Source organism: Podarcis erhardii (assembly GCF_964252035.2).
Source record: "Podarcis erhardii genome assembly, chromosome: 15".
NCBI classification, from domain to species: domain Eukaryota; kingdom Metazoa; phylum Chordata; class Lepidosauria; order Squamata; family Lacertidae; genus Podarcis; species Podarcis erhardii.
The window spans coordinates 16,222,583-16,249,968 of record NC_138505.1 but is presented as its reverse complement, the minus strand read 5'-3'; the positions used below and the strand labels follow the sequence as shown (position 1 = coordinate 16,249,968).

At 47.3% G+C, this 27,386-nt stretch overlaps 1 protein-coding gene and 1 long non-coding RNA gene across 5 annotated transcripts in view; one reads left to right on the top strand and one right to left on the bottom strand.

Moving 5' to 3' along the window:
• Positions 1-1,887: 1,887 nt before the first annotated feature.
• Positions 1,888-27,386, bottom strand: part of NAALADL1 (N-acetylated alpha-linked acidic dipeptidase like 1) — a 31,198-nt gene continuing 5,699 nt past the window's right edge. For 3 of the 4 annotated variants that reach the window (XM_081842442.1, XM_081842440.1, XM_081842439.1), the window contains 18 exons: positions 26,219-26,391; positions 25,027-25,148; positions 23,705-23,827; positions 22,946-23,135; positions 21,104-21,197; positions 19,964-20,071; positions 15,947-16,032; positions 15,280-15,399; positions 13,962-14,047; positions 11,744-11,807; positions 10,357-10,424; positions 9,904-9,998; positions 9,212-9,302; positions 8,312-8,393; positions 7,035-7,208; positions 5,579-5,669; positions 3,532-3,624; positions 1,888-2,422 (listed from right to left, as the gene is read on the bottom strand). In XM_081842442.1, coding sequence (XP_081698568.1) covers positions 2,251-2,422; positions 3,532-3,624; positions 5,579-5,669; positions 7,035-7,208; positions 8,312-8,393; positions 9,212-9,302; positions 9,904-9,998; positions 10,357-10,424; positions 11,744-11,807; positions 13,962-14,047; positions 15,280-15,399; positions 15,947-16,032; positions 19,964-20,071; positions 21,104-21,197; positions 22,946-23,135; positions 23,705-23,827; positions 25,027-25,148; positions 26,219-26,369 — 2,010 coding nt within the window. In that variant the 5' untranslated portion in view covers positions 26,370-26,391 and the 3' untranslated portion in view covers positions 1,888-2,250. The remainder of the gene's footprint in view (positions 2,423-3,531; positions 3,625-5,578; positions 5,670-7,034; positions 7,209-8,311; positions 8,394-9,211; positions 9,303-9,903; positions 9,999-10,356; positions 10,425-11,743; positions 11,808-13,961; positions 14,048-15,279; positions 15,400-15,946; positions 16,033-19,963; positions 20,072-21,103; positions 21,198-22,945; positions 23,136-23,704; positions 23,828-25,026; positions 25,149-26,218; positions 26,392-27,386) is intronic. The other variant, XM_081842441.1, reaches the window with a different exon arrangement.
• Positions 2,419-10,308, top strand: LOC309330722. Its single transcript, XR_014151546.1, has 2 exons — positions 2,419-2,581; positions 9,955-10,308. It is a non-coding gene; the product is annotated as an uncharacterized lncRNA (long non-coding RNA).

Here is a 27,386-nt window from a genome sequence, read left to right as displayed (position 1 = left end):
TCCCCTTATGGTTTTGATGAGGCTGCATTTTAAATTGCATTTTAACCAGTATTTTAAATTGGTCCCGTCCCCCATTATGTTTTTACTGTGATTTTACTGTTGTTAGCTGCCCTGAGCCTGGCTCTGGCTGGGGAGGGCAGGGTTTTATTTATTTATTTATTTATTTATTTATTTATTTATTTGCTAGCATTGCCCAATCTCTGGATGTGTGCACACAGCTGCCCTCCGGTTGGGGATGCTGGACACTTCTGGCTTCCTATTTCCCCCCCAAATCCTACAGCTAATGCGTAGTGGCTAAGAATGAGCCATCCACGGCAAAACTCCAAGTTAGGCAGGCTGTTGTTTTCTCCCTCCTCAGCAGGATAATAATTCAAGCCGACCTCACAGGTTTATTGTAAGGCAAAGGCAGCTAATCAATCTGCCCCACCCTTCTCACCTTTGGTTAACTCTCCAGGGGCTGCATGCCAGTGCTGGGTGCCGTCAAAGGTGTGTGGATGGGGGTACCCCACAAACTCTATATACACAGAGGGCACTTTGCCCTCTCCAGCCACAGATCCAGTAATGGGGAGCAGAGTGGCAGGGTTGTCGCCTCCTCTGTGTTCATCAGATGATTGATCTGATGAGAGGAGAGGGGTGATTTGCAGCTTTGTCAGGGCTCTGTTCGACCCAGTGTAATGATTCAGAGCAGGGCCTTCTGGGTGGCTGCCCCGGTCTGTGGAAGAGCATCCCTTTCCAGAAACAATCCAAAGCAATTTTGTTCTGACAGGCTTTCCCTGATTGATAAATAGGCCTTTACCACAAAAAAACGTAAAGGACCCCTGGATGGACCCCCCCTAAGCTCTCTTGGGGGGAGCCCAAAAAATTTAAAAGAAATAAAACTGGATGTACATTTCCAAAATATGAGATAAAGTATATATACTTCTTAATTGTGTTTCACTATTAATATACTTCTTAATTGTATTTCAGTTCAACAATTACTTTGATAAAATACATTTTTTTTGTGTGTAAATGGCTTGAGATATACCTATAAGGTCCATAAATCACTATATTGTATATATTCAACACAAAAAAGCGACAATTTGTTGTTGACAAAGGACAGCTGGACATATAAAGAGCCCCATTACCTTCAGTAGCTTAGGGCCTCAGCAAACCTAAATCCGGCCCTGGTTAGATTACTGCAACAGTGTGACGCAGCAGCTAAAAAAGCCAATGCAATTCTGGGCTGCATCAATAGGAGTATTGCATCTAGATCAAGGGAAGTAATAGTGCCACTGTATTCTGCTCTGGTCAGACCTCACCTGGAGTACTGTGTCCAGTTCTGGGCACCACAGTTCAAGAAGGACACTGACAAACTGGAACGTGTCCAGAGGAGGGCAACCAAAATGGTCAAAGGCCTGGAAACGATGCCTTATGAAGAACGGCTAAGGGAGCTGGGCATGTTTAGCCTGGAGAAGAGGAGGTTAAGGGGTGATATGATAGCCATGTTCAATTATATAAAAGGATGTCACATAGAGGAGGGAGAAAGGTTGTTTTCTGCTGCTCCAGAGAAGCGGACACGGAGCAATGGATCCAAACTACAAGAAAGAAGATTCCACCTAAACATTAGGAAGAACTTCCTGACAGTAAGAGCTGTTCGACAGTGGAATTTGCTGCCAAGGAGTGTGGTGGAGTCTCCTTCTTTGGAGGTCTTTAAGCAGAGGCTTGACAACCATATGTCAGGAGTGCTCTGATGGTGTTTCCTGCTTGGCAGGGGGTTGGACTCGATGGCTCTTGTGGTCTCTTCCAACTCTATGATTCTATGATTCTATGAACATGTTATACATGGGGCCACCTCTGAAGACTGTTCTAAAACTTCAGCTGGTGCAGAATTCAGCGGCCATATTTGAGCACATTACACCAATCCTGGCCCAACTGCACTGGCTGCCAATTAGTTTCCGGGTCCAATTCAAAGTGCTGTTTTTGAGCTATAAAGCCACCCCTGTCATAAGGATTGCAGAGACTATGTAAGCGAACCAATTACAACATTGTTCAAAGTGTTGTGCAAATTCCAAGCATTTGTTTATTGGTACAATTTTCAAGCTGCCCCATTCCCAGCATCCCCTGAGTAGCTTACAGGCATAGAAGAAAAACAAAACAATGATGAGACAAACCCCTGACCCACAAAACCACTTTAAAAACAGGGTGGAAAAAGCAAGTCAGCGAGGAATAGAACACACTGCTTCTCTTACTATTTGTATTTTATCATCCCTGTTATTCAGCCACAGGCTCCAGGATGGAGGCGGCATTCTCTATCGCTTGGATTACAATGGTGAGCTGCTTGTGAACCTCACCCCACCGGCCGTCCTCCTTGGCGTTATCGTAGGCATCAGCAAGTCCTGGGAAGGTGGCCAGAGAAGATGACCGAGAGGCCATGATGACGTGGCTGGATGAGGAAAAGCAACAAGAAACTGAGGCTTTAGAGTCATCGGTCCAGCCCTGTGGAACTCTCTGCCACTAGACATTCAGCAGCAGCCTTCTGTGCCAACTTTTAAAACACCTGCTGAAAACTTTTCTATCCTGCCAGGTCTACGCAGGCAATGAGGTATGCATTTTTCCATAACAAGTTAGCTGATTTCTGATTTTAATTTTTTTTTAATATGGTTTTTATTACATGGCTTTACAGTTTATGTGGGACGCGGGTGGCGCTGTGGTCTAAACCACAGAACCTAGGACTTGCCAATCAGAAGGTCAGCAGTTTGAATTCCCATGGCAGGGTGAGCTCCCATTGCTCGGTCCCTGCTCCTGCCAACCTAGCAGTTCGGAAGCACGTCAAAGTGCAAGTAGATAAATAAGTACCGCTCAGGCGGGAAGGTAAACAGCGTTTCCGTGCGCCGCTCTGGTTTGCCAGAAGTGGCTTAGTCATGCTGGCCACATGACCTGGAAGCTGTCTGCGGACAAACGCTGTCTCCCTCAGCCTATAGAGCGAGATGAGCGCGCAAACCCAGAGTCGTCCGCGACTGGACGTAATGGTCAGGGGTACCTTTACCTTACAGTTTATGTAAAACACCTTGGGAGCAACTATCAGGGGTAGCATGCTGGTGGTGGGTGGGATTGCAGCCAATAGGAGGCAGGGCAAAAACTGGTTGGACCCAGCCCCTTCTCTCTCTCTCTCTCTCTCTCTCTCTCTCTCTCTCTCCCCCACCCACCCAGCAGGTGACCAGGAGGGTGAGGGCAGACTGCTCCTGCCACAGATAGTAACTGATCGCTTGCAAAGGGCTTTTGAAGTGATGCAGGGAGCTACAAGTTTCCCACCACTGCTCCAGAAAGCCATGAGCAAGTCCTCTCCTGCTCTTTGGTCCTTGCCTGATATTGATAAGTCCATTTTATCTGACAATGGAGGCCCCAGTTAGCCCATCCTTTTAAAAAAAAACAAGCAAGCAAGTTAAAACACAAAATCTCAATGGTTATGCATCACTGCCATCTTGTGGCAGTGAATTCCACAAGAGAATCGCACATCAAAAGCCAGAAAGCCGGTCCACTGGTATTGCTTACCTATAGTAATACTTCTCCGGAAAGGCTCTGGGGTTCAGGAAGGCCCTTTCTAACAACATCAGCTGGTCATTCACCATCCGCACGTCCAGGGGTCTTTCAGGATATGGGGGGGGGGAAGAGGAGGGAGAAAGAGGGCTGGGCTCAGAGCCGTCTTGGGGCCAACCGTAGAATGTGTCAGCCCCACAGCAAAATTTCACAAACCTGGTTTGCTATGTGAAAGCCAAATTTGCTCAGAAACAAGCACTACCCCGGAGTCCTGTTTACCAACTTTGTTTGGTTTGCCAGCTACAGCTGTTCCTGGACAGGGATAGATAGCCTGATGCACTGTAATCCATCCATTGAGGCAGGACTACTGCAATGTGCTCTGTGTGGGGCTGCCCTTGGGCCTGGTTTGGAAGTTCCAGATGGTGCAGAATGCAGCAACCAGACTGCTGATGGGAGCCCCTGACCTGATGGGAGCACATGGCATCCTTGTTAAAACAACTGCATTGGCTGCTCACCTACCACCAAGCCAGGATAAAGGTCCTTGTATTGACTTACAGAAGGAGTGTCTCCACCCCCATTGTTCTGCCCGGACACTGAGGTCCAGCACCGAGGGCCTTCTGGCGGTTCCCTCACTGCGAGAAGCCATGTTACAGGGAACCAGGCAGAGGGCCTTCTCGGTAGTGGCACCCGCCCTGTGGAACGTCCTCCCACCAGATGTCAAAGAGAACAACAACTACCAGACTTTTAGAAGACATCTGAAGGCAGCCCTGTTTAGGGAAGCTTTTAATATATAACAGACCACAGACCACTGATGGGCGGGGTAATAATAATAATAATAATAATAATAATAATAATAATAATAATACAAAGCCCTGAGCAGACTAAGGTCAAGGGTTCCTCAGCGACCGCCTGATCCTTCTGTCCCAGCTCAGTCACAGAGATCATCTGCAGGGGCGTCGCTGGTCATTCCCCAAGTTGGTGAGGCTCATTTGACAACAACAAGAAACCGAGCCTTTAGTGTCATTGGCTCAGTCCTGTGGAACTCTCTGCCACTAGACATTCAGCAGGCACCTTTTGGGCCAACTTTTAAATGCCTGCTGAAAACTTTTCTAATCTACCAGGCCTATGCAGACAATTAAGAAGACATCCATCCCCAATGGTTAATCGATGTCTCTTCAAAAACTTTTTACAGTGGTGCCTCGCAAGACGAAATTAATCCGTTCCGTGAGGCTCTTCGTATAGCGTTTTTTTCGTCTTGCGAAGCAAGCCCATTGACAGTTTAGCGGATTAGCGCTATTAGCAGTTTAGCGGCTTTTAGCGGATCAGCTGATAAGCGGCTTATCAGCGAATCAGCTGATAAGCGGCTTATCAGCGAATCAGCTGATAAGCGGCTTAGGGCTTAGGAAAAGGGGGGGGGAACCCCGCAGGAACTCGCAAGACATTTTCGTCTTGCGAAGCAAGCCCATAGGGAAATTCGTTTTGCGAAGCGCCTCCAAAACGGAAAACCCTTTCATCTAGCGGGTTTTCCGTCTTGCGAGGCGTTCGTCTTGCGGGGCACCACTGTATATGGTGTTTACTATATAGTTTTGTGTATTTTTGTTGTAAACCACTTTGATATTCTTTATGAAATAACGGTCTATAAATATTGTCATAAACAAGCAAATAAAATAACAATACTAGCCTACCTTCCAGAGTTGTTAGAAACATTTGTTTTGTTTTGTTTTTTACAAAAAGGTATGAAACACCAAATTAATATTCCCCTAAGAATGAGTAATCAGATCACAGCAACTAAATCAAATGCACACTGAAACACACATAAAAAAATCTCAAGAGGTGAATCACATTTCCTGGAGTGCAAATTTCACAAATGCGGAGACACTACCAATAAGCGCCTGCCCCATAACATCTCTCACTGACTGGCCAGAGGGCAGCATCACTGGGTTATTCAGATGGGTGGATATGAGACAACTTGTACACTCTAGATTACTATATAAATCTGCCGTATTCAAATACTTCTATATGCATGTATAGTACAAAGTTCCCCAGAAGAGGAGACTCTCACCTGGGGTTTGCTTCCTCCCTCAGGTTTGCTATGCGCTGGTTAAGACCAGCAGCAGCGGCCTGGAAACGGTCTATTGCGGCCCAGAGTGGGTCTGAAGGGCAAAAGAGCAAAACAGATCAGTGCCTTTAAGGGTTTAGCTAAGGGTCAGGTTTAGCTTCTACCCTGAGTAGACAAGCCCATAGTTTCATTTGCAGCCTATTATTCCTAAGCAGTGGTGTTCAGTTTAGCGGCTAAACTTCAGCCCTATAAACTGTGGGAAATTGCAGTCAAATATAACTAGCAAGCCTGGGGCTCATTAATGCATGAAGGAGTTAAGAACACAGAACTGTAAGCCCTCACCTGGAAGGAAGGGAGTTAAGTTTCCTCCTTTGTTCGCTCTCCTTTCACCATGTGAACTCACCAAGGAGACAGGATGTGCCTGAGCTTGCCCTTTACTAGCTCAGACCATGTGCTTAGAGGTATTTCACATCCCAATATTTCTACCTGTGTTCTTCATGCTGCTACATGGAACAACACATGAATCCGACCCTTTAGAGCTTTGTAAGTAAAGCATTTAAACTTACTAATGGTGTGGTCTGTTCACTGCGAGAGGGGCAGAGAGGGGAAGCACTGTAAGTGGACTAAGCAAGATATCTAAAAGGACTAACAGCCTATATTCCTCATGCTTCACACTGCTGCTTACTTTTATGGCCTTAAAACTCTGCTGCTGGGGATCTGTCTCATGCTGAAGTGTGCGCTTAGGGGTCTGCAACCCGCGGCTCCGGAGCCACATGTGGCTCTTTTACACCTTTGCCGCGGCTCCGGGGTGGATACTAGTGAGGGGAGGAGGCGCATTGTGCGCCCCGACACTCCCCACTGTGGCGGGCGCTGTACTGGCTGTGACATCGCATGGGGGCGGTGCGTGCGTCAGTCACACACCGTCCCGACGTCACCTTCCCGCCCGCTGTCAGATCGGACATTAAGGTAGGAAACAATATATGCAGTGTTATATTTGTTTTAAATGTCGCAATGGTTTTGCGGCTCCCAGTTTTTGTTTCTTCGGAAACGGGTCCAAGTGGCTCTTTTTGTCTTAAATGTTGCAGACCCCTGGCTTAGCCCCACACTTTGGATCTAGGGGAGGCATAGGCAAACTCGGCCCTCCAGATGTTTTGAGACTACAATTCCCATCATCCCTGACCACTGGGATGATGGGAGCTGTAGTCCCAAAACATTTGGAGGGCCGAGTTTGCCTATGCCTGATCTAGGGATCCAGCCAATTCTTTTATTAATTACCCCACATGGGTAAACCCCAGTCCTTATCCAAGTTAATGACCCCTAATTGCCACACACCCAGCCCCTAATGAAGGGGAGGAAAGGCTGGCGGGCCCCTTATTCTCTTTTGCACCTGGCGATCCTACCTGCAGGCCACCTGCCCACTAACCCAGCCTGTAATCCCACACATTCCCACCCGTCTCACCAAGCGAGATGTTGTGATGGGTCAGGTCTGCCTGGAACGCCTCTCTGGCAACACTGTACATCTGTTGCAGCGTCTCGCCGTAATCGCTCACGTTGAGCGGCAGGATCAAGGCATCCGCCAGGCGCATCAGCACATTGCCAGCTGTCCGTGCCACAGTCTGGTGGCTGGTGAACCCTGGGAAGGGGTAGGAGAATTTCCCCAGATGTAGCAGCAGCACCACAAACTGGCCTGTGCCCAACCTTAGCGGACTTGGCTAGTACAGTCCCAGTAATTTCTCTCTCTCATAAAAGCATATAGTTGGAAGGGACCCAAGGGTCATCTAGTCCAACCCCCTTGCAATGCAGGAATCTCAGCTAAAGGATCCATGACAGACGGCCACCCAACCTCTGCCTAGAAACTTCTCCAAGGAAGGAGAGTCCACCACCTCCCAAGGGAGACCGTTCCACTGTCAAACAACTTTTTAAAAATCATTTTATTGATTTTCCAATGAAGACAGCCAATCAGCATGTCCACATCATAATCTAATTAAAAACAAAAAACGAAAATAAAAAATACCAAATTGTAATCCAAATTTTAATTATTATTTTTTCCGGGCTCCCCATAGTCGGGACCTCTGAAGCATATCTCCAAATCTTCAGTCCTGCCTCCTCACTGTCAAACAACATTTACGCTGTTTTGCAAAAGAGGACAGGCTCCTGCTCTGCACAGAAACAGATAGTACATCCTGGCCAGCTACTGACCCTTTAAGGTGCAAACGTTATGCTCCTAAGCATGCTGGAATTGAATACAGTGGTGCCTTGGTAATTGAACGAAACAAATCAGCTCCCGAATGCCGCAAACCCGGTTTGTGAACGTTTTTTGGAAGCCAAACGTCCGACATGGCTTCCACAGCTTCCAATTGAGTGCCGGAAGCTCCTGCAGGCAATCGGAAGCCGTGCCTTTGTTTCTGAACGGTTTCGGGAGTTAAACAGACTGCCGGAATGGATTAAGTTCAACTACCAAGGTACCACTGTACTTTAAATTCAGCTAAGGCAACAGATAAACATGAGGTAGCTCTCATGGCTGCCAACCATTAGCCCAGCAGTCCAAGAGAGAAGCAAAGGCAACCTCAGAAATTCTAGGCTGCGTAGACAACATACCTTTACAGTGCAGGAATTTCCTCAAGGCATCCTGGGAACTGTGGTTTGCCCCCACCCCCAGACTACAATTCCCAGCACCCTTAACAAACCTTGATTTACTCTCTTGCTGACTCTCTATGCTCCACCCTCACCCCTCACCTGGGTCAATGAATGTCTCTGCATAGTGAAAAGTGTCAAAGGCTGTGTGATAAGCTGGATAGATGCGGGCTGAAGTCTTGGACTAGACAAAGGAAAGAAGGGAAGGTCAAATCATGTGGTTAGCAGGAGCCTTGTCCCCCAGCATTGCTTAGGAATTCTAAGAAATCAGCTCAGTTTTCAAATCCGTGGTTAAAGTCAGGGCAGTTTTGAAAGGCTTAGTCAGCCTTCTTGATCCAAGATGGCGTCCATTGGTTTCAAACCATAGAGGAAATCCCGCTCCTTAATCTCAGGAACCATCAAACAAAATTTGGATACAATCAGAGCAGTATTGAAAGGTTCAGTCCGCCATCTTGATTCAAAATGGCATCGAAACATAGATGAAAAGCTGCTCCTTGATCTCGGAAACAATCACACAAAATTTGGTTGCGATATCTTAAGAGGTGTCTAAACTCATAGCGAACAGACAAGCCATAATAGGTTTGGGGTTTGATGTTTTGATTAGATGAATGGGTCCATTGCTGCAGCCTCACTGGGCATATCTGATATATGAGAAGTATTTATAGGACAGTGTTTATAGATTGTACCAGCCGACTGCTGTTATTTAGGAACTGATTTTTTAAAAAAGGTTTCGGGTGTTTTAAAATGTAAAGCGATCCATTGCAATTTATTTATTTTTGCATTGTTACTGTTTGTTGATTAAGTTGGTTAATTGCAGTTGCTGCTTTACAAGAAGATCCTCTTGAACAGCAGGAGAAAAATACTTTGAATCAATAAATTTAAAAAACTGATCCGGGAGAGGGGAAATCTGTGCCCCTAGGGCTGTTGCTGGATCTCCCAGCTCCCTTTGCCCCTTGCCCCTTGCCCATTGGCCATTCCAACTAGTGCAGGGCTACAATTTACCCGGTCGTAGGTGTAGGCAATATCCATGGATGTGATGCCCAGGTAATGAATGAAAGAGGCATAATCGCTTCCAGCACCCAGAGACCCTAAGCTGAATGGAGGAGGAAGACAGTAAGTCGGGGGAGCATCTTTTGAAGCAGAGACTCGAACACAGAACCCTCAGAAACGAACCCACAAATCCCTCCCCACTGCAGGTTGGTCAGTTATAAACAGCAATGCATATATATATATATATATATATATATATATATATATATATATATTCAATTTTTTTAAAAGATGCCTCCTTTATAAATAAATACCAGAGAATATATCATATACACACCCTAACCACGAGTTGTCCCCCGTGAAATCCTACTCAAAATCAATCGGCTTGATGAATTTAAGTCTATTATATCAGTAAGCTGAGTAGAACTTAGCTGGGTACAACCCATGTAATTCTTTTTTTGTAAAAATGATACACTAAAATAGACCACCTTTGTAAAAAAATATTAGTATATATACATTAAAGCGATTGACAAAGGAGAAAAAGTACAGCTCCCAGCAAGCATGGCCAATGGGCAGGGATGATGGGTGTTGTAGTTCAGCCACTTCTGGAGAGCCAGTGATTCCCATCCACACACCTGGTCTCTGCGAATGTGAGGGGGTCCACGGGCTGTTAAGAAAGGGAAACATTTACAGCATCATTTTACCTGGGGATGACGCCATAGACTGAACTGTTTCGGCTGAAGTGTTGCTTCCAGTTCTCATAGACTGACGGAGAAGAATCTGAAGCTGCGGTTTTCACCTACGAGGGAAACAAGGCCCCCTGACATCAGAAATGGAGCAGGTTTCATGACAACCCATCTTAGGAAGGAGGGGTTTCACTTCTGCAAGGATGCTCTGAAGCCCAAGACCCCTTTCAGGCTGCAAAGCTGGATTGACTTCATTATTTTGATTTGCAAGCTGCTGTAGGTGTGACTGACCGCTGCCGTCCCTTTCCCCCTAATAAAATGAGTGCGGTGCTCATGATCGTTCCTCCAGTTTTGCAAATGTAAGGCCAGTGACCCCCTATAGCCTTTGTTTCCCTGAAAAATAAACCGAGAACATGTCTCCTACACAGAGACTGTTATTTTGGAGTTGACTTTCCATTCTCTTCAAGTTACCTGCTGGGCAGCTGCAAAGATGACACTCTGCGCAGGTGGCGTCCCTTGAGCCCTCAAGGTGGCGTTGGCTGTCAAAGGAGAAAGAGAAGCATTACGGGGAGCTCTCCCTGACCCCAGGGCACATGTAGGGTTCCCCCTTTGTTGCCTGGTAAGGCTCCTGTGCCTTGTGTGATAGGGGTACGTTCAGTTTTTTTGCCAGTGTGTAGACCATTGGTTCCCAAAGTGGGTAGGATGTCCTGGGGGGGGGGGAATACCTGGGAGGGGGCCAAGAGACAAGGGTGGGCAGGGAATGATGGAGGTGTAAACGACTATCAGACATTGAAAATCTGATAGCACAGGCCTTTCTGTTGGGTATAGTTGGACCGGAGCTTTTGTGGCCCTAAAACTCTATGACGGCGGCAAGAATAGCCTACAAGTGAGAATGGAAAGAAGAAGTCGCAACAAATTAAGACTGGCTTATGAAGATGATGGAATTTGCTGAGATGGCAATCTCAGTATATAACCGTTGGTAAACCAGCAGCATCTCAACCTAAAATCCTTAAGAAATGCAGTTTGGATATCAAGTTGAGCCATTTTGCTCCTTCATACCGCAGTCATGCACTGTGAAAACAGAGTTCATGTTTTACTCTTTCCCTTCAGAAGCACCATTTAAAAAAATGATCCAAATGTTCTTATTATCGTGTTGGAAAACAAGCATAATCTACAGCCCCTTATCTGAGCCTCTTGCAAACAGTTTAGCATATACATTTTTGCATTGATTTCCTCCCCAGTGCCCTCTCTAAGTCTTTTTATAGACTCCTTGACATCAGTACACTAGAACGAACATCAATGTTATCTGCCAGAACCATTGTATCTGGAATGAGAGAACAAAATGAGGAAAAATGAGGAAACCTCCAGTAAAGGGGAGTCCACCACCTTCCAAGGGAGTCCATGTCTCTGTTGAACAGCTCTAACCCTCAGAAAACACTTCCTAATGTTTAGCTGGAATCTCCTTTCTTGTTATTTGAATCCATCAGTCTGGGCCCTCCCCTCCGGAGCAGCAGAAGACAAGCTTGTTCCATCTTCCATGGGACAGCCCTTCAGGTATTTGAAGATGGCTCTGATATCACCTCTCACTCTTCTCTCTTCTCTTCTCTTCTCTTCTCTTCTCTTTTCTCTTCTCCAGGCTAAACATACCCAAATCCCTCAAAAAATAAATGAGGTGGGATTTTTCACATCCAGGGTCCCCCATCCAGGCACTGACCAGACCCAAACCTGCTTCATTTCAGCCAGGGGGCTGCATCAAGGACGCTCTTCTCAGTCCACACTCTCCCAGGCATTATAACTACAACAAATTTATAAGTCAGTCAGTGCAGCTAGAAAGTGTGGAAAGGTGAGGTGAGCTTACCAAAGACTGCAATGTCCACATTGATGTAGGCCACGCTGCGCTGTTGCAGCTTGCTATAAAATTCCTGTGCGGTGGAGAGATGTGATAAGCAAAGAAACTTCTGCGGAAGTGTGAGGTCTCCAGCCCACCCCCTGACAATCCCCATGGTGCATGTCAAAGACCCCTGCACCACAAAGTCATCATGAGCGCTTGGAGTTACGAAAGAGAGAGGCTCTCTGCTCCTATCAGGGATTTGTTTTCGGGACCAGATCCTTTCGCCCCCAAATCCACTCCTGGTTTCAACCCCAAGCTTCCTTTCAGCAGCTTAATTTGCCAGAGGGAAGGGGCAGTTGCGGGAAATGTGTGGGTGTTTGTTTGCTTTTTGCTATACAGTGGTGCCTCGCAAGACGAAATTAATTCGTTCCGCAAGTTTTTTCTTCTTGCGAGTTTTTCGTCTTGCGAAGCACGGTTTCCCATAGGAATGCATTGAAAATCAATTAATGCGTTCCTAGGGAGACCGCCTTCAGACCAGGTCCGGGGTCAGTCTTTCCCCGGACCTCTTCTGAAGGCTGGTGGGGGGGGGGAGGACTTTTCTCCCCACCGCCAGGCTTCAGAACAGCCTTCTGAAGGCTGGCGGTGGGAAGAAAAGCCCTTCTCCCGCTGCCAGCCTTCAGAAGAGTTCCTGCAGGGCTGCCTAGGCTGCGAATAGCAGCCTGCTGCCGGGTGCGAGGGACGCTCTGAAGCAGAGCGCCCCTCGCCCGGGGCAGACATCTGCAGCTTGGGGAGCCCTGCAGGACTTCCCCACAGGGCTCTCCAAACTGCGGATAGCAGCCTGCTGCCCCGCACGAGGGGCGCTCTTAAGCAGAGCGCCCCTCGGGTGGGGCAGACATCTGCAGCTTGGGGAGCCCTGCCGGACTTCCCCACAGGGCTCTCCAAGCTGCGGATAGCAGCCTGCTGCCCCGCACGAGGGGCGCTCTTAAGCAGAGCGCCCCTCGGGCGGGGCAGACATCTGCAGCTTGGGGAGCCCTGCAGGACTTCCCCACAGGGCTCTCCAAGCTGCGGATAGCAGCCTGCTGCCCCGCACGAGGGGCGCTCTTAAGCAGAGCGCCCCTCGCGCGCGGCAGACATTCACAGCTTGGGGAGCCCTGCGGGAACTCTTCTGAAGGCTGGAGGCGGGAGAAGGGCTTTTCTTCCCACCGCCAGCCTTCAGAACAGCCTTCTGAATGTTGGCGGTGGGGAGGAAAAACCCTCCTCCCACCGCAAGCCCCGGGAAGAGAGGAGAAGCTGCACGCCTTCTCCTCTGTTCCCGGACCTCCCACCGCAAGCCTTCAGGACAGGTCCGGGAACAGAGGGGAAGGCGCGCAGCTTCTCCTCTCTTCCCGGGGCTTGCGGTGGGAGGAGGGTTCCCCGCTGTCCCCGGAGATTTCCCTATGGGCTTTCGTTTTGCGAAGCAAGCCCATAGGGAAATTCGTCTTGCGAAGCCGCTAAAAAATCGGAAAACCCTTTCGTCTTGCGGGTTTTTCGTTTAGCGAGGCATTCGTCTTGCGGGGCACCATTGTATTAGCATTAAACTATTGGGAGTCGAACCTTTGGCAATCAGCTACAAGTCACCTGGCAGATTCCAGTCTGCTTTTCCCCCATTCCTATAGTAAGAATAAAAGGTGGTTGCTTTGCATCAGCCTGATTCCTGACTCTGAGGTCAGACGTTTTGGGAACTGAAGTACATAAGCCCCTGAACACAAATGTAAACAACAAAACACCCAACCAAGCTATGATCCCTTTCCAACCTCTACTCAGCCCCATCTGCACTATATATTTAAAGCAGAATCACGCCACTTTAAGAAGATACCGCTTCCCCCAAAGACTCCTGGGAAGTGTAGTTTGTTAAGGTTGCTGAAAGGAGACCCGTATTCCCCTCAGAGAGCTACAGTTTCCCGAGTTACTTAGGGAGAGGGGTTGATTGTTAAACTACTCTGGCAACTCTGGCTCTGTAAGGGAACAATGGTCTCCTAACATCAGCACGATAAACAAGCTACATTTCCCAGGATTCTTTGGGGGAAGCCATGACTGCTTAAATTGGTAGGATTGTGTTTTGAATATGGCTAGGGCAACCCAGCCAGATGGGTGGGGTACAAATAATAAAATTATTATTCTTTTTATTAAATGCACAGTGCAGAACCACCTGTTCTTCGGTCTCTCTCTCACCTACTCCATCCATCCATTCCTCCTTTCCTCTTACCTCTGTATACTCTGTAGAACCAATGAGACCAAACTCTTCAGCACCCCAGCTACCAAAAATAATGGACCTTCGTGGGCGCCACTTCCCTGAGAAGAAATGGACACATTATTCCTAGACACTTGAATGAGAATGCACAACTCGGAGACAGGTGGAGCACCTCTAGAGCAGGGGTGAGGCACCTCAGACCCACAGGCTGAATGCAGCCCTACGGGTCTCTCTTTTTAGCTTAGCTCTCAGTTGAGACTCTCTCCAAGACACACACCCCTGGCCAGTCCTGCTCCCTGCTCTCCTTGGCTGCTTTTGCATAGCCTGCTTCTCCTTCTGAGAGCCTGTGTGGTGTCGTGGCTAGAGTCTCAGGCTAGGACCCGGGTTCAAATCCCCACTTGGCCATGAAGCTCACTGAGGGACATTGGTTCCTGCCTCCTGTGGGAGATAGCAGCCAAACCTAACAGATGCACATTCTAGCTAGTTAGCCTGAGAAGAGGTGAATACCACAGAGTTGTACTGCTGCTAGACAGATACCCAAGACCATAGAAATAGAATTGACAGAGAGGGCTCTGTGTGATGTCACTTCCCCTCCTCGCCTTGAGAGGAAGGAGTACATTGGTATTTCCTGTTTCTCTCGCTCTCTTCCTTTTGCCAGCATTGGATGGAAACATCCCTCCATCTGCTCAAGGTTTAGGCCCTGTAAATATAAGTATTTTGCCTGCATAGTTTTTACTGCTGCCTTTGCTGTGAACTAATGCAAGATTATATGTAAACTATATTTTTTAACTTACTTCCCAAGTTGTTGCCTGAATCTTTGTTAAGTGGGGTAAGAAAGGGAGAGCCAGCTTACTTCATAGCTGGATTTGCTCAAAGCAAGGTTTTACAGCCTAACTCCTATGCTTTAAATTTTGCTGCCAGGGACGGGATTTTGAAACTCTGTTCAACCCACACACATGGGTGCCTGGAGATATAGAGAGCAGTTAATATATCCTCTCCTACCTATTAAAACTCATCCCACACCTCCCAGCCTAACCTACCTCGCAGGGTTGTTGTGAGGATTAAATGAGGAGTGAGGAATCATGTGTGTCACATGGAGCCCCTTGGAGAAAAAGGTAGGATATACATGGAATAAATAAAATGACTAGCTGGGATGCTGCCTAGTTTGCAAACATAAGAATCTCCACCTACTTCTGCCAACTCACTGGCTGCTATGGATTGCATCTTCATCTCTGCCTGGACCTACCAGACCTTCCCCTGGAGTTGCCATGTTTCACACCTCACCAAAGAAAAGAAAATCCACAGCCCACCCCACCCCCCGCCCTAAGCTCACCTTCTTTCACCATCTTCCCCAGGACTCGGCTGATCTCCAGCATGACAGCTGTTCCGCTGCTGGGGTCGATAGCGCCATGCACCCAGCTGTCCCGGTGGTTACCATAGAGGACGTATCGGTCTAGCGGAAGAAGGAGTAGGAACTCATAGAAGAGCACATGTTGGACAGGAGCCTGAAAAGGGATGGATCTGCAGCTCCCAAAGGGGGCAGGAGCGCCCCCTAGGGGACAGGGGGACTAACTAGGTGGGAGCTAAGAATATTAGATCAGAGTATATCTTTATCAGTGCTACACACTTAGGCCCGTGAGTACCCCCAGAAGAAAAGCACGGCATTCTAACCATGTTCTGTATGGAGAAAGGTTTTTGTTTATCTGTCCCTGAGTCTTCCAGCTTCACTAGATGCCTGCGAGTTCTAGAGCTCTGAGAGGGAGACCAAATTTTCTCTTGCCACTTTCTCCATGGCTTGTGTAGTTTTTATAAACTTCTATCACGTTGCCTCTTCCTCTTCACTGGAAAGTCCCAAATGCTGCAATGTTTCCTCATGGGTGAGTCACTCCTTCCCCTTTTGGTTGCCCTAGGAGTGACCCATCACCAGCAGAAGGATGCTCCTGCCTCCCTCTGAGCCCCCATACCCCTCCCCAGGCATCTGTTTGCCCAGGGCAACTCACCAGGCTCCACACTTCCTCTTATCAGTCCCATCACATTAGAAGATGTGTTGATCCTTCTGTAGTTATGGACGTTGACCTGGACCTCACTAGGAAACAAAAGAGAGCCAGGTTCAATCACTCAATTACAGTGGTGCCTCGCAAGACGAAAATAATCCATTCCGCGAGTCTCTTCGTCTAGCGGTTTTTTCGTCTTGCGAAGCACGGCCATTAGCGGATTAGCGGATTAGCGGATTAGCGCTATTAGTGGCTATTAGCGGCTTAGCGGCTTAGAAAAAGGGAAAAAAGGAAAAAAACTCGCAAGACTCGCAAGACTCGCAAGACGTTTTCGTCTTGCGAAGCAAGCCCATAGGGAAATTCGTCTTGCGAAGCACCTCGAAAAATGGAAAACCCTTTCGTTTAGCGGGCTTTTCGTCTTGCGAGGCACCACTGTACACAATGAAATCATTTATACGGGTGATTTGGCTCTGGGCTTCTCACATTACTGGAGCTTCCTGCTTCGCAGTAGCAGGATAGAGAGGAGAGGCCTCCTGGGTTGTGTCCGACTCAGAATAGACCCATTGAACAAGACTTCCGGGTCGGCGCCATTGCCGAATGGCGGACTCCCTCCGAGCTCCGGAGGGAGCCTGCTGGGTAGGGGTTGGGTCCTGCCGCGCCGGCGACGCGGGGACCCTCAAAAACCATGGGCGGTGATGCCCATGGACTTGGTGACTCGGCGGGCACCGTTTGCGCCCCCCCCGACCCGCGAAAGAGCCTTTTTAAAGGCTGCGGAGCGGGTGACGGGGGGGGGTGCTATGAGTCCACTGCTTCCCCTGCCTAGCGAAGCCGCATGCCATTCGGCGGAGAGCAACGACTTCTTCTTTGGAAAATTTTGGATTAAAAAGAACAACCCGTGAGTAAATTTATTGGACTTAAAAGGAAAAATTTGATTTATGAATTTGGAGCGAGCGGGGGAGGTGCAAAAAGGAAGTCCGCCCCCCCCCCCTGTTGTAGATGCTTTAACGCAAGGATTTGACAACTAAGATCGAGAGATGAACTTCTTTATTTGAAAAAAAATTAATTTCACGTAGGGAAATTACAAGTAATTGTGCTGGAGGAGAAGATTGGTTTGTGAGAACTAAAATGCAACCCCCCGGGAACCGGGAGCGATCCGTCATGAGAGACTGGTGAAGAGACACTTTTAACTTAAATGGATCTACCGTGAGTAGGATTCATGTTTGTTTGTTTGTTTGTTTAGACTTATATAACAACCCTTCCCCATAAGATCTTAAGTACGAGCTGTTTGACAGTGGAACAATCTCCCCCAGGAGGTTGTGGACTCTCCTTCCGTGGAGAGTTTTTCAGCAGAGGTTGGATGGTCCTCTGTCATGGATGCTTTAGCTGAGATTCCTGCATTGCAGCGGATGGCGCTGTGGTCTAAACCACTGAGCCTCTTGGGCTTGCTGATCAGAAGGTCAGGGGTTCAAATCCCTGCCACGGGGTGAGCTCCCGTTGCTCTTTCCCAGCTCTTATCAACTTAGCAGTTTGAAAGCATGCCAGTGCAAGTAGATAAATAGGTACCACTGTGTTGGGAAGGTAAATGGTGTTTCTGTGCGCTCTGGTTTCCTTCACGGTGTCCTGTTGCGCCAGAAGCAGTTTAGTCCTGCTGTCTGTGGACAAACGCTGGCTCCCTCAGCCTCAAAGCCAGATGAGCGCCACAACCCCATAGTCGCCTTTGACTGGACTTAAGCGTCCAGGGATCCTTTACCTTTTACCTTTTTACCTGCAGCGGGTTGTAATATATGACCCCTGGTGTCCCTTCCAACTCTACAAGTCTAAATTTCTATGATCTCAGGGCAGTGATAAGATAAAAATGCAAAGTAAAAGCACAAATGAATAGTTAAAAGAAAAACAAAACAAATAACCCCTTCATCCCACAAACACATTTAAAAGGCTGAATAATATTAATTGGCCTGGTTGAAAAGGAACATTTCCACCTGCCACATAAAGATATAATAATAATGATAATAATAATAAATTTTATTTATATCCCGCCCTCCCCAGCCGAAGCCGGGCTCAGGGCGGCTAACAACAATAAAACAGTACAAAAGTAGAATGACGAACCTCCCTTGCATTATCTACAACCCTCCATGGATACCTCATGGAGGCACAGGGGATAACTTGGTTCAGTTTGCATATTAATAGGAACTTACCGTAAATTTCGCTCCATAACACACAGATTTTTCCTCCCAGAAAGTAAGGGGAAATGTCTGTGCGTGTTATGGAGCGAATGCCTACAGATGGCGGGGGAATCTGCTGCAGTTGTGAGCAGTCGGTGGCTTGCTTTGAAACAGCAAAGCGGGTGTAAGCGGCTCCTGTCAGCGAGCCGAGCTGGGGAGGAGGGAGAGAAGCAGAGCGGGCTTGGCTGCTTTAAAAAAACCCCGTCCTCTATGTTCCTCTCTCCTCCCCACTGATCTGCTAAGTAGCAGCGAAGCTTTTCAGCCAGCCTAGCCGGGAGGAGGGAGAGAAGCAGAGCGGGCTTGGCTGCTTTAAAAAAACCCCGTCCTCTATGTTCCTCTCTCCTCCCCACTGATCTGCTAAGTAGCAGCGAAGCTTTTCAGCCAGCCTAGCCGGGAGGAGGGAGAGAAGCAGAGCGGGCTTGGCTGCTTTAAAAAAACCCCGTCCTCTATGTTCCTCTCTCCTCCCCACTGATCTGCTAAGTAGCAGCGAAGCTTTTCAGCCAGCCTAGCCGGGAGGAGGGAGAGAAGCAGAGCGGGGTTGGCTGCTTTAAAACAACCCCGTACTCTCTGTCCCTGCCTGCAGTTTTTTGCTGTCCGATTTTGGATTAGCCACTGTAGGGGCTGTGTGTGTGTGTGTGCTTGAGCTATTGTTCTCCTCCTCCTGCTTCCCCTTCGCCCCTGCACTCTCCCTCCGACTTTAGAATTGACACTCTGTGTCTGTGTGCGTGAGAGAGAGGGCTCCTTCTCCTCCTCCTGCTTCGCATTCACTCTCCCTGCGCTGTCCCTCCGACTTTAGAATTGACACTCTGTGTGTCTCTGTGTGTGAGAGGGCTCCTTCTCCTTCTCTTGCTTCCCGTTCACTCCCCCAGCGCCCTGCGACTTTAGGGCCAGTTCCCTCTCTGCCTGTGTGTGTGTTTTGACCTCACTGCGCTTGTTGGGGGAGAGTGTTGGTCGCAATTTTTCTTGATTTGTCTCAGAGTGGTTACTATCATGGTTTCCTTGCCGGGGAGGAGGGAGAGACGCAGAGCCTGCTTGTTCTAAAGGAGCAAAGCTGGAGAGGAGCCTCTCCTACATTATCAGCAGCATCCTTCTCCACACCCCCCACGCGAGCTCCTTGTCCCTTGAGTTCTTTTCCTTCCCTCCCCACTTAAAACGTGGTTACAAAGCACGGATCCACATGGATCCTCAGGATTTTTGCACTAGGTCACCCCAAATTCACCATCAGATCACATAGCATATCCATGGCTACAGCCTGCACCAAAACACACACGCACCCACTGTTTCATGGGGTCGCAATGGCGCAAAAACGTGGTTACAAAGCATGGATCCACATGGATCCTCAGGATTTTTGCATTGGGCTACCCCAAACTCACCGTCAGATCACATGTCTGTGACCACAGCATGAACCACAAAAATCATATATCCACTGTTTCATTTAGAATATTTTTTTCTTGTTTTCCTCCTCTAAAAACTATGTGCGTGTTATGGTCAGGTGCGTGTTATAGAGCGAAAAATACGGTATCCTCATTCACAGTTTCAGAACAATGCAGGAACCAAAGCACAACTTTCGTTCGAAGTCTGCCCTTCTCTAAATGTTGCGCTGAAGTTCTCCGACTAACCAAAAATGTGCAGGGGGGGGGGAATGTGTACGCTAGGATAACGTGTGCAATCAAATCCATATATTAGTGAAAATTACTGATGTCAGGTGAAACTGCATTCAAAATTGTGTATAGTAGAAGCTGAACTGAATACTGGGTGAGGGAGAGAGAAACTGAGACTGGCCAATTTGTGCACCCCTCACCTGGCATTGGAGAACAGCCCGTCTTGTCTGAATCCTGGTCCAAGATGGTAGACACAGCCCAGTGCTCCCTGCCAAGCTGCCTCTGCCACAGGGTTGCCAGCCAGGTTACTGCAAGTGCAAGAGGGGAGGGTGAAGACTGAATGCTGCCCTTTCTCTGTTGCCATCCCAGAAGACCTAGCCCTCAGCTCACATCTGTTCTATTTTGTTGTTTGGGTGTGCATTTCCACTTATTCTGGTTCTAGTGTGCTCCCACTGCTGGTGTTGACTGACTGACTGACTGACTGACTGCATTGCTTTAGAAACCACAAGGCGGTTTACGGAAAAAAGCTAAAACAATAAAATTATCAATGAGAAAAGTAACAATAATTCAAGGCTTTCGAAAAGTTAAAATGGCAATAGACTGAAAACAGATTACAACTCGCATCAGCTTTCTAAACGTCTGGGCAGGCTTGTGTAAACAAAAATGTTCTTAGCAGGCACCAGAAAGAATACAGTGAAAGCACCCGCCCAATATCAATAGGCAGGGAGTTCCAAAGTGCAGGGGCTACCACACTGAAAGAATAATTTCTTACAAATGCAGAATGGGTATTATGTGGCATGTTGAACAGTGCCAGTTCCGCAGATCAAGGCGGTCGGATGGGTGTATATGGGGAACAAATTATGTTAGTCGCAATTTCTTAAGAAATGCTCCTGTCGGATGCATTCCCCCCGAAACCAGCTTCTATCTGATTTGAAAACGTAAGCTGCATTCACTTTGCAGTTAAGTTGAGGTGTATACATTCAAGACAGCCATTGCACATGTGCAGATGGCAGCTTACGTGAATATGAGGGGAGGGGTTTGGAGGGGGGGGATGATATACTGGAACATAACCTTTCCCTCCCTAAAGATCAGCCAACAAGATTCGAGGTTCATAGCCCCCCCTCCCTCCCAAACTGTCCCTCAAACTGAATTCTGAAGTGTGAATTTTAAAACCTCAAAACCTACATTTCTAAGCATCTTCTGATCTGTGTGGGATTTCATTTTACGCTCTTCCCTCCAAGTCTGAGCTTCTACACACACCCCTCCCCTTGCACACCCTGGCCTTCCTTTCCCATCATAGCTCTCCTTTATGCACCTCCTCCTCCACAGCTACCACCCACCAGATAAGCGTCTTGGCATCCTCAAAACCAATGGGCTGGGTGGGGATGGGAGGGATCCCTGTGATCTGGTCCTCTGGAATCCTGTAGGTGAAACCTGCAAGCGGGGAGGAGAAGGTAAGAAAGATGGGATTGTTTCCAATGATGTTAGGACCCTCCCACACTCCACACTGGGGCTGTTGACATCAGGCAGGAGCATGATCGATCGATCGCATCTTAGGGCTCATCCATTATTTCCACTTGCACAAGTTAGATCCAAGGAAGGAGGAGAGCTTAAAAGCTCTTTTTGCAAGAGTCGGTGGAAGAAGATTGGAAAAAATTTAAAGTTTATTTACAGAAACATTGCAAAATTAAGGAATGTTAGAAGGTTGTTGGAATGAAGTAATTTGGTTTTAGCAGAAATGATTTAAAGGATTAGGTCAAAATTGATTTATCAATTGGTGAAAGACGAGAATTACAGTACATTAAGATAAATTATTAGGATAAAAACAAAGCTGGAAAGGATTTGCTGAAACATCTAACTGAACTAGAATACAAAAATGGGAGGTGTGAGGAGGTCAAGGAAATAAGTAAAGGAAAGAAAGCTATGTAAAGGGTTGATTTGTTTTTAATTGTTTGTATTTTTTATGTCTTTTTATTTTTATTTATTTTTTGTTCTTTATTGTTTCTTTTTGTAATCTTTAAAATTTGAATAAATACTATTTTAAAAAATAAATAAATAAAAGCTCTTTTTGCAATGGGTCTACTTGGGGTTACCCAGTGCACGTAAAGAACTTTTAAGCTTGCTTGTGGGGCAAAGCCTGCTCCGTGTGTTGGCTCTGGGATGTTCTCACAACATCTTGGGGGCTAAGTTCCTGCAAACTCTCGTGCGAGCATCTCTAGATTCACAGAGTCTGCATGATGAGCAGTGCCTTGCCCCACCAAGCAAGGTGGGGAGCTTAAAAGCTGTTTCCCTGCTGGGTCTGGTTGGATTACCTGGCATGAAAAGAACTTTGACACTCTCTCTTTCTTGCTTGCCGGATAAGGTCTGCTTGGTGTGGGGGTGCAAATATCCAGAGTGTGGGGGTCAGGTGGGATTGCTATGAGGAATTATGAAATATGGAGCAAGCCATTGTGTCTGCAATGAAAGCATTGTGTTGACTGGGCTTGATTCATTGACAATAATTTCTGATCAAATCCCACAAGTCTCTGCACCTCTGCCATTTGTTTTCTCTACGCCTGACAGGCACGTATAAGCATTCTAAATACACAGGCCAGTTGCTTCACCAGGCATCCTGGGTCAAAAAGATAGAAGGTAGCTTTGATGTAGTTTGTTAAACTTTAGGTAGACCTTAAGGGCCAGGAAGAGAGTTCACAAGGAGATGGTAAATACTCTTCCCTTGCCATCCTTCCTTCCTTTCCTGCCTGTTTATGACTTCCAGGGTTTTGCTGAATGCATTCCTCCTTTAGTCCTGTTTTATTTACTCTCAGATATGTATGCATGCTCAAAGTAGTCTTTTGTAGTTAAAAGGATTTCTTCTGATCTGACTTTGTCCCACGTGGGGCTTTTTGAAATGCTCAGAGAAAATCTGATTGGTTCTTACGAACACTGTGTAAAAAGTTCTTTTGTGAATAAAACGACCTAGGCCAAGGGGTGGACAGGATTATTATTGGCACCTCCTCCCAGAGTCTTGCTGGTCAAGCCTCGTGTGTTTTCTATTAATCAGGGTCCAATCCTTCCTTGCTTTTGGAACACAACAGCTTGGCATGTGGGCTCTTGGTTCTCTCTCCACCCCCCTCACCCCAAACACGGATTCTTGTGTATACATTAAAACCGTGTTTGCTGCTCCACCCCAACCTCCTCACCTTTGGCTGGGTAATAAGGAGTCAGCAGGTCTCCAAAGTGGCTGTTGTAGGAACCCCTCTCCACGCCCGAGGGGGGCAGGTACCACGAATAGGGGTACGTCTCTGTTGCTGAAGCCTTGCCATCATTGATGTCCCCAGGATCGGTGTAGACCACCACTCCAACCACACCAAATTTGGCGCCGTTGATGGCCTGTCAAGGCAAGATCCAGACAGGTGTGTTTGTGCATCAGGGACCTGAGAGGCCCAGATGTCAACAGAAGACCCAACCCATGGATTCAAATGGTCAGAAAGGAAATTCCAGCTAAGCATTTGGAATACTGTAACTTTCTGGTGGTAAAGGCTGTTCAAGAAACTCTCCATCACTGGAAGCTTTGAAAGAGAGGTTGGCTGGCCATATGTCAGGGATTATTTAGCTGGGATTCCTACATTCCAGGAGTTGGACTGTTACCGTAATTTGCTTTCAACTGTTTTAGATACTGAATTTTAAATTGCTGCAGCATGTTCGGAGACCCGATGGTGAAGGGCAGGACTGTTGTTGTTTTAAAAAAAGAATAAATAACAACATCCTCCAGCATTTTCCCTCCCCATCCCCAGTTTTGCAGAACATCTTGCCTGAGGGAGAGCTCAAAAGCTTCCTCATTATTCTGCAGCATCTTGGTTGGCCTAAGAAAGGTATAGCCCTACTTCAGATTTTAGGGCTGTTCTTTCAAAATGCCCCACAAAAGCTGAAGTTTGGGAACAGGAACACCTCCCAGTTACCTTGTCTGCGCGGCCAGCACCCCCGTAGCGAGTTATGGCTATGGTGCCATTGAGATCAATGCCCTGTTGGACCAGGTATTCGTAGTCGCTCATTTTTCCTTGATTGGCATAGACCAGTTTCCCCTGGAATGTTTTTTGTTTTTTTTTAAAAAAAAGAGAGGGTTGTTGTTGTTGTTATTAAGTGCTTATTGAGTTTTCGAAAACAATGCCACACAAACAAGAAAAACGATAAAGAATCACAGAACCAAGACAGAAAGCGGAATATACTTTTTCAGGCATCATAACAAGATAGATCACACAAAGGGACATTTTGGAAGTAAGAGTCACAGAGAGGGACTTCTCTGTAGTGGCCCCTAAACTGATCAACTCCCTCCCCACAGAAGTGTGCCTGGAAGGTTCTGGAAAATGCTGAATATGTGCCTCTTTCTCTGACACTTGACCCACCTTGCTTCTGTGATTGTAAGTTGTTTTAAATTGTTTTTAATATTGTTTTTTTAAATTGATGTCACCTGCCCTGGGATCTTAGTGTGAAGGGAAGGTAAATAATCATCATCATCAATAAGGTGACCTCACCACACAAAGGCCTGTGCTGTTGGGAGCCTAAGCTACAAGTTTTTGTTTTTTTTAATGAAGCACATAAACGGACACCATACAACACCACAATGGTCTCATTTTGTAATTCTTCTTCAAATCCCTGCTTGCTCAGACCCTCTCAAACCACCCATCCCTAGACGGACCTGAATCAGACTTCCAGTGTCTGCTACTCCAGATTGTCTGGGCAGCATCACACATATTTCACACACTGAAAAAGGTGGATATCTTAGCTGCCAACTCAATCTTTCCCACGCTTTCCATCTCTGGAAAGGAGAGGATATGAGATATGAGGGTTTTACACCTTGAAATCATCCTTTGACGCTGCTACACAAAGAGACAGAACTGTCATCACAGACATTTAATGGGTGGCTGAAGATTTGGGATCTCCCTCTGGTACCATAAAGTATATTCCAAGCATGTCCTTTCCCTCAAAGAATTCTGGGTGCTGTGGTTTCCCCCTCGCATAGTTATAATTCCCAACAACCCTGAACAAACTACAAGGCCCAGAATTCTTTGAGGTGGAAAACGTACTTTGAATGTGCTCCGAAGGTATATAGTCTGTGTGAAGCCTCTTTCTGTTGGAGACAAAACGCACCTAGGAGGGCAAGGCCCCCTGAGGATCATGTGGTGTCTTTGATTGGCCCATCAAGAGGGCAAACTCCAAGAAGAAGATAAGATAAAGATATCAGAGATAAGGGAGGATAAAAGGCCACGCCCTTGCTTTGCACCTTGGGGTTCCCTGGAGGTGCGTAAGCTGCATAAGGCTTCACAACGTCTCTGTCAGCCTGGTCCGCAGTCAGGTTCTTCTCTGTCTCCTGGGAGATAAAGGCTTGGCTGCCATTTTCCATCACTGGTATGAAGAAGAAGAGGGTCTAATCAGAACATCTGTAGCAGGTGTCCCCACCCTCTCCCTTCAGTGGTTTCCTCTCTCAGCCTTCACTCATTCCCACACCTTTTCCTGGTGTCCAAATTTTGGCCCACAAATTTGTCTTCGTTCCCCAATTCCAAACATATGCTCTGAAAACTCATTGGCTGGCTTTAGTTTGTATCCTGTGGCAGGGACCCTGATGAGGAGGACTGCACTGAGGAGAGATGATGGGAGTCTCCCCCTCCCCCTGACCCTGAATTTTCCCAGGAGCAGGAGGACAGTATAGATTTGGAACAGTGGTTTGCAGAGGGGCATAGTTCAGAAGGCAGAAGCTGGGAAATACTGGATGGGGAACAGCTAGGAGAAGAAACACAGGAAGAGAGAGGGTTAACAGATTCGCAGTCTGTGGACAGCATCCACCTCCCCCCACCCCCATCCCCAAAGACATGGGGAGCTCAAAGAGTGTTAGAACAGAAAGTGCAAGCTCAGATTACAAGACATAGGAGTGACGCAGATTAATAGGGACGGAGGAGAGGGGGGGAAGCTTTAATTGGGAGCACCGCCATTCTAGGGAGATGCTTTCTGTTGTCTCTCGCTGTGTTTATTAAAGAAACTAACTGGTATGAATTTCCTTTCATTTGATCTGCTTATTTACTGCCATGGGGGAGGAAGCCAATTTCCCGAAGCCTGACACCCTGCTTAGTCCAAGAGAGCATTCCCATTAGGCCACACACTATACAGGAAATATACATCATCTTAGCTGGTTGTTTTCTTCCCAACTGCCTCCTGCCACCCCAGCCTGCCACCATCTCTCATCCAACCACAACCCTTGAAAACATTTACCCAACCCATTTTTTTAACTGTACAAATTGGAACCCTCCTTGTACCTTATCTGGAGTTGCTGTTCTCTTTGGCAGTGAGCAGTTTGGTTCCTCTTTGACCAGTTCTTACCAGTTTGGTGGTCAGGCTGCATTCCTGCGTATGAGGAGCTGCCCTCGCTGATAATGGGCCTAACATAAATTTTGCATTGCACCCCATTACCTAGCACTCACCCACAGCCACAGAGTTGGGTTTCTCAGGGTCAGGGAAGGAGAGGAACACCTCGTACTGGCCTTCCGTGGCGCTGTCCAGGCCAGTTTGGGGGTCTCGCCAGGCTTTCAGAATCAGCTGCACCAGTTCTTCATCCCCCTTCGTGGTAGCCATGTGGGGCTTGGAAGACAGGTCCCTAATGCAAGAGGGAGCAATGGGGAACAGACTTGGCTGTGGGGTAGGTCTTTGGAGTTTGGGCAAATTTTGGAATCTGGCATATAATTAGTCCTTCCCAAAACCACAGTGTCCTCCCCCCCTCCCCCCCAGCTTTTGAAACAAGAAGCTTCTCCTTATTTTATTCCTTATTTATCGTGCATCATTGGCCATATGTCAGGGATTCTTCAGCTGTTATTCTTGCATTTAAGGGGGTTGGACTAGATGACTCTTGAGGTCTCTTCCAGCTCCTCAGTTTTTTGATTCTACGTTCACTCACGTCACACAATACAGTTGCCAGCTCCACCTACACAAGGTGCATTTGAAGCACCTTGAAAGCATTCCATTTTCCCCAAAGAATCCTGGGAACCGTAGTTTGCCAGGGGGTCTAAGACTCCTCCAGCGAGCCAATGAGGGCGGGGAATGTACACATTAGCAGTTTGAAACACAGTAAGGTCATTTATCCCCACTACATTTCAAGTGGCCCTTGCTGCGCACACCCTAGATAGGGCTGCCATATTTCAAAAAGTAAAAACCAGGACACCCTGAAAGTTGTTGAGTCTTTTTTTTAGGAAGACCCCCAAATTTATGAGCTTTTTAAAAGGAAACCAGCAAAATGGTTGAGCTTTATTTAGGAAACCCACAAAATTGTTGAGCTTCTTTTCACAAAAATGCAAAAAACAAAAGAACCTGTGATTTTTCAATTGACTTGCCTAAGATCCAGGACAAAGTGCCACATTTCATAAATTACCCCTGGGCATCATTTCTGCCTTTGAAATCTAGTAATGTCTGGGAAAATCCAGACATATGTGGGGATGCCTTCACCTGATGTGCATTACCTGACAGGTTCCCCTATGTTTGCAACCCCTCTGAGCTCCTATTCAGTATCTGATTATAACCATGTGCTATGTGAGCATGTACACACCTCAGCTTAATTTGTTTTAGCTCCCATTCCATACCCCACAACTCTCCTGTTTT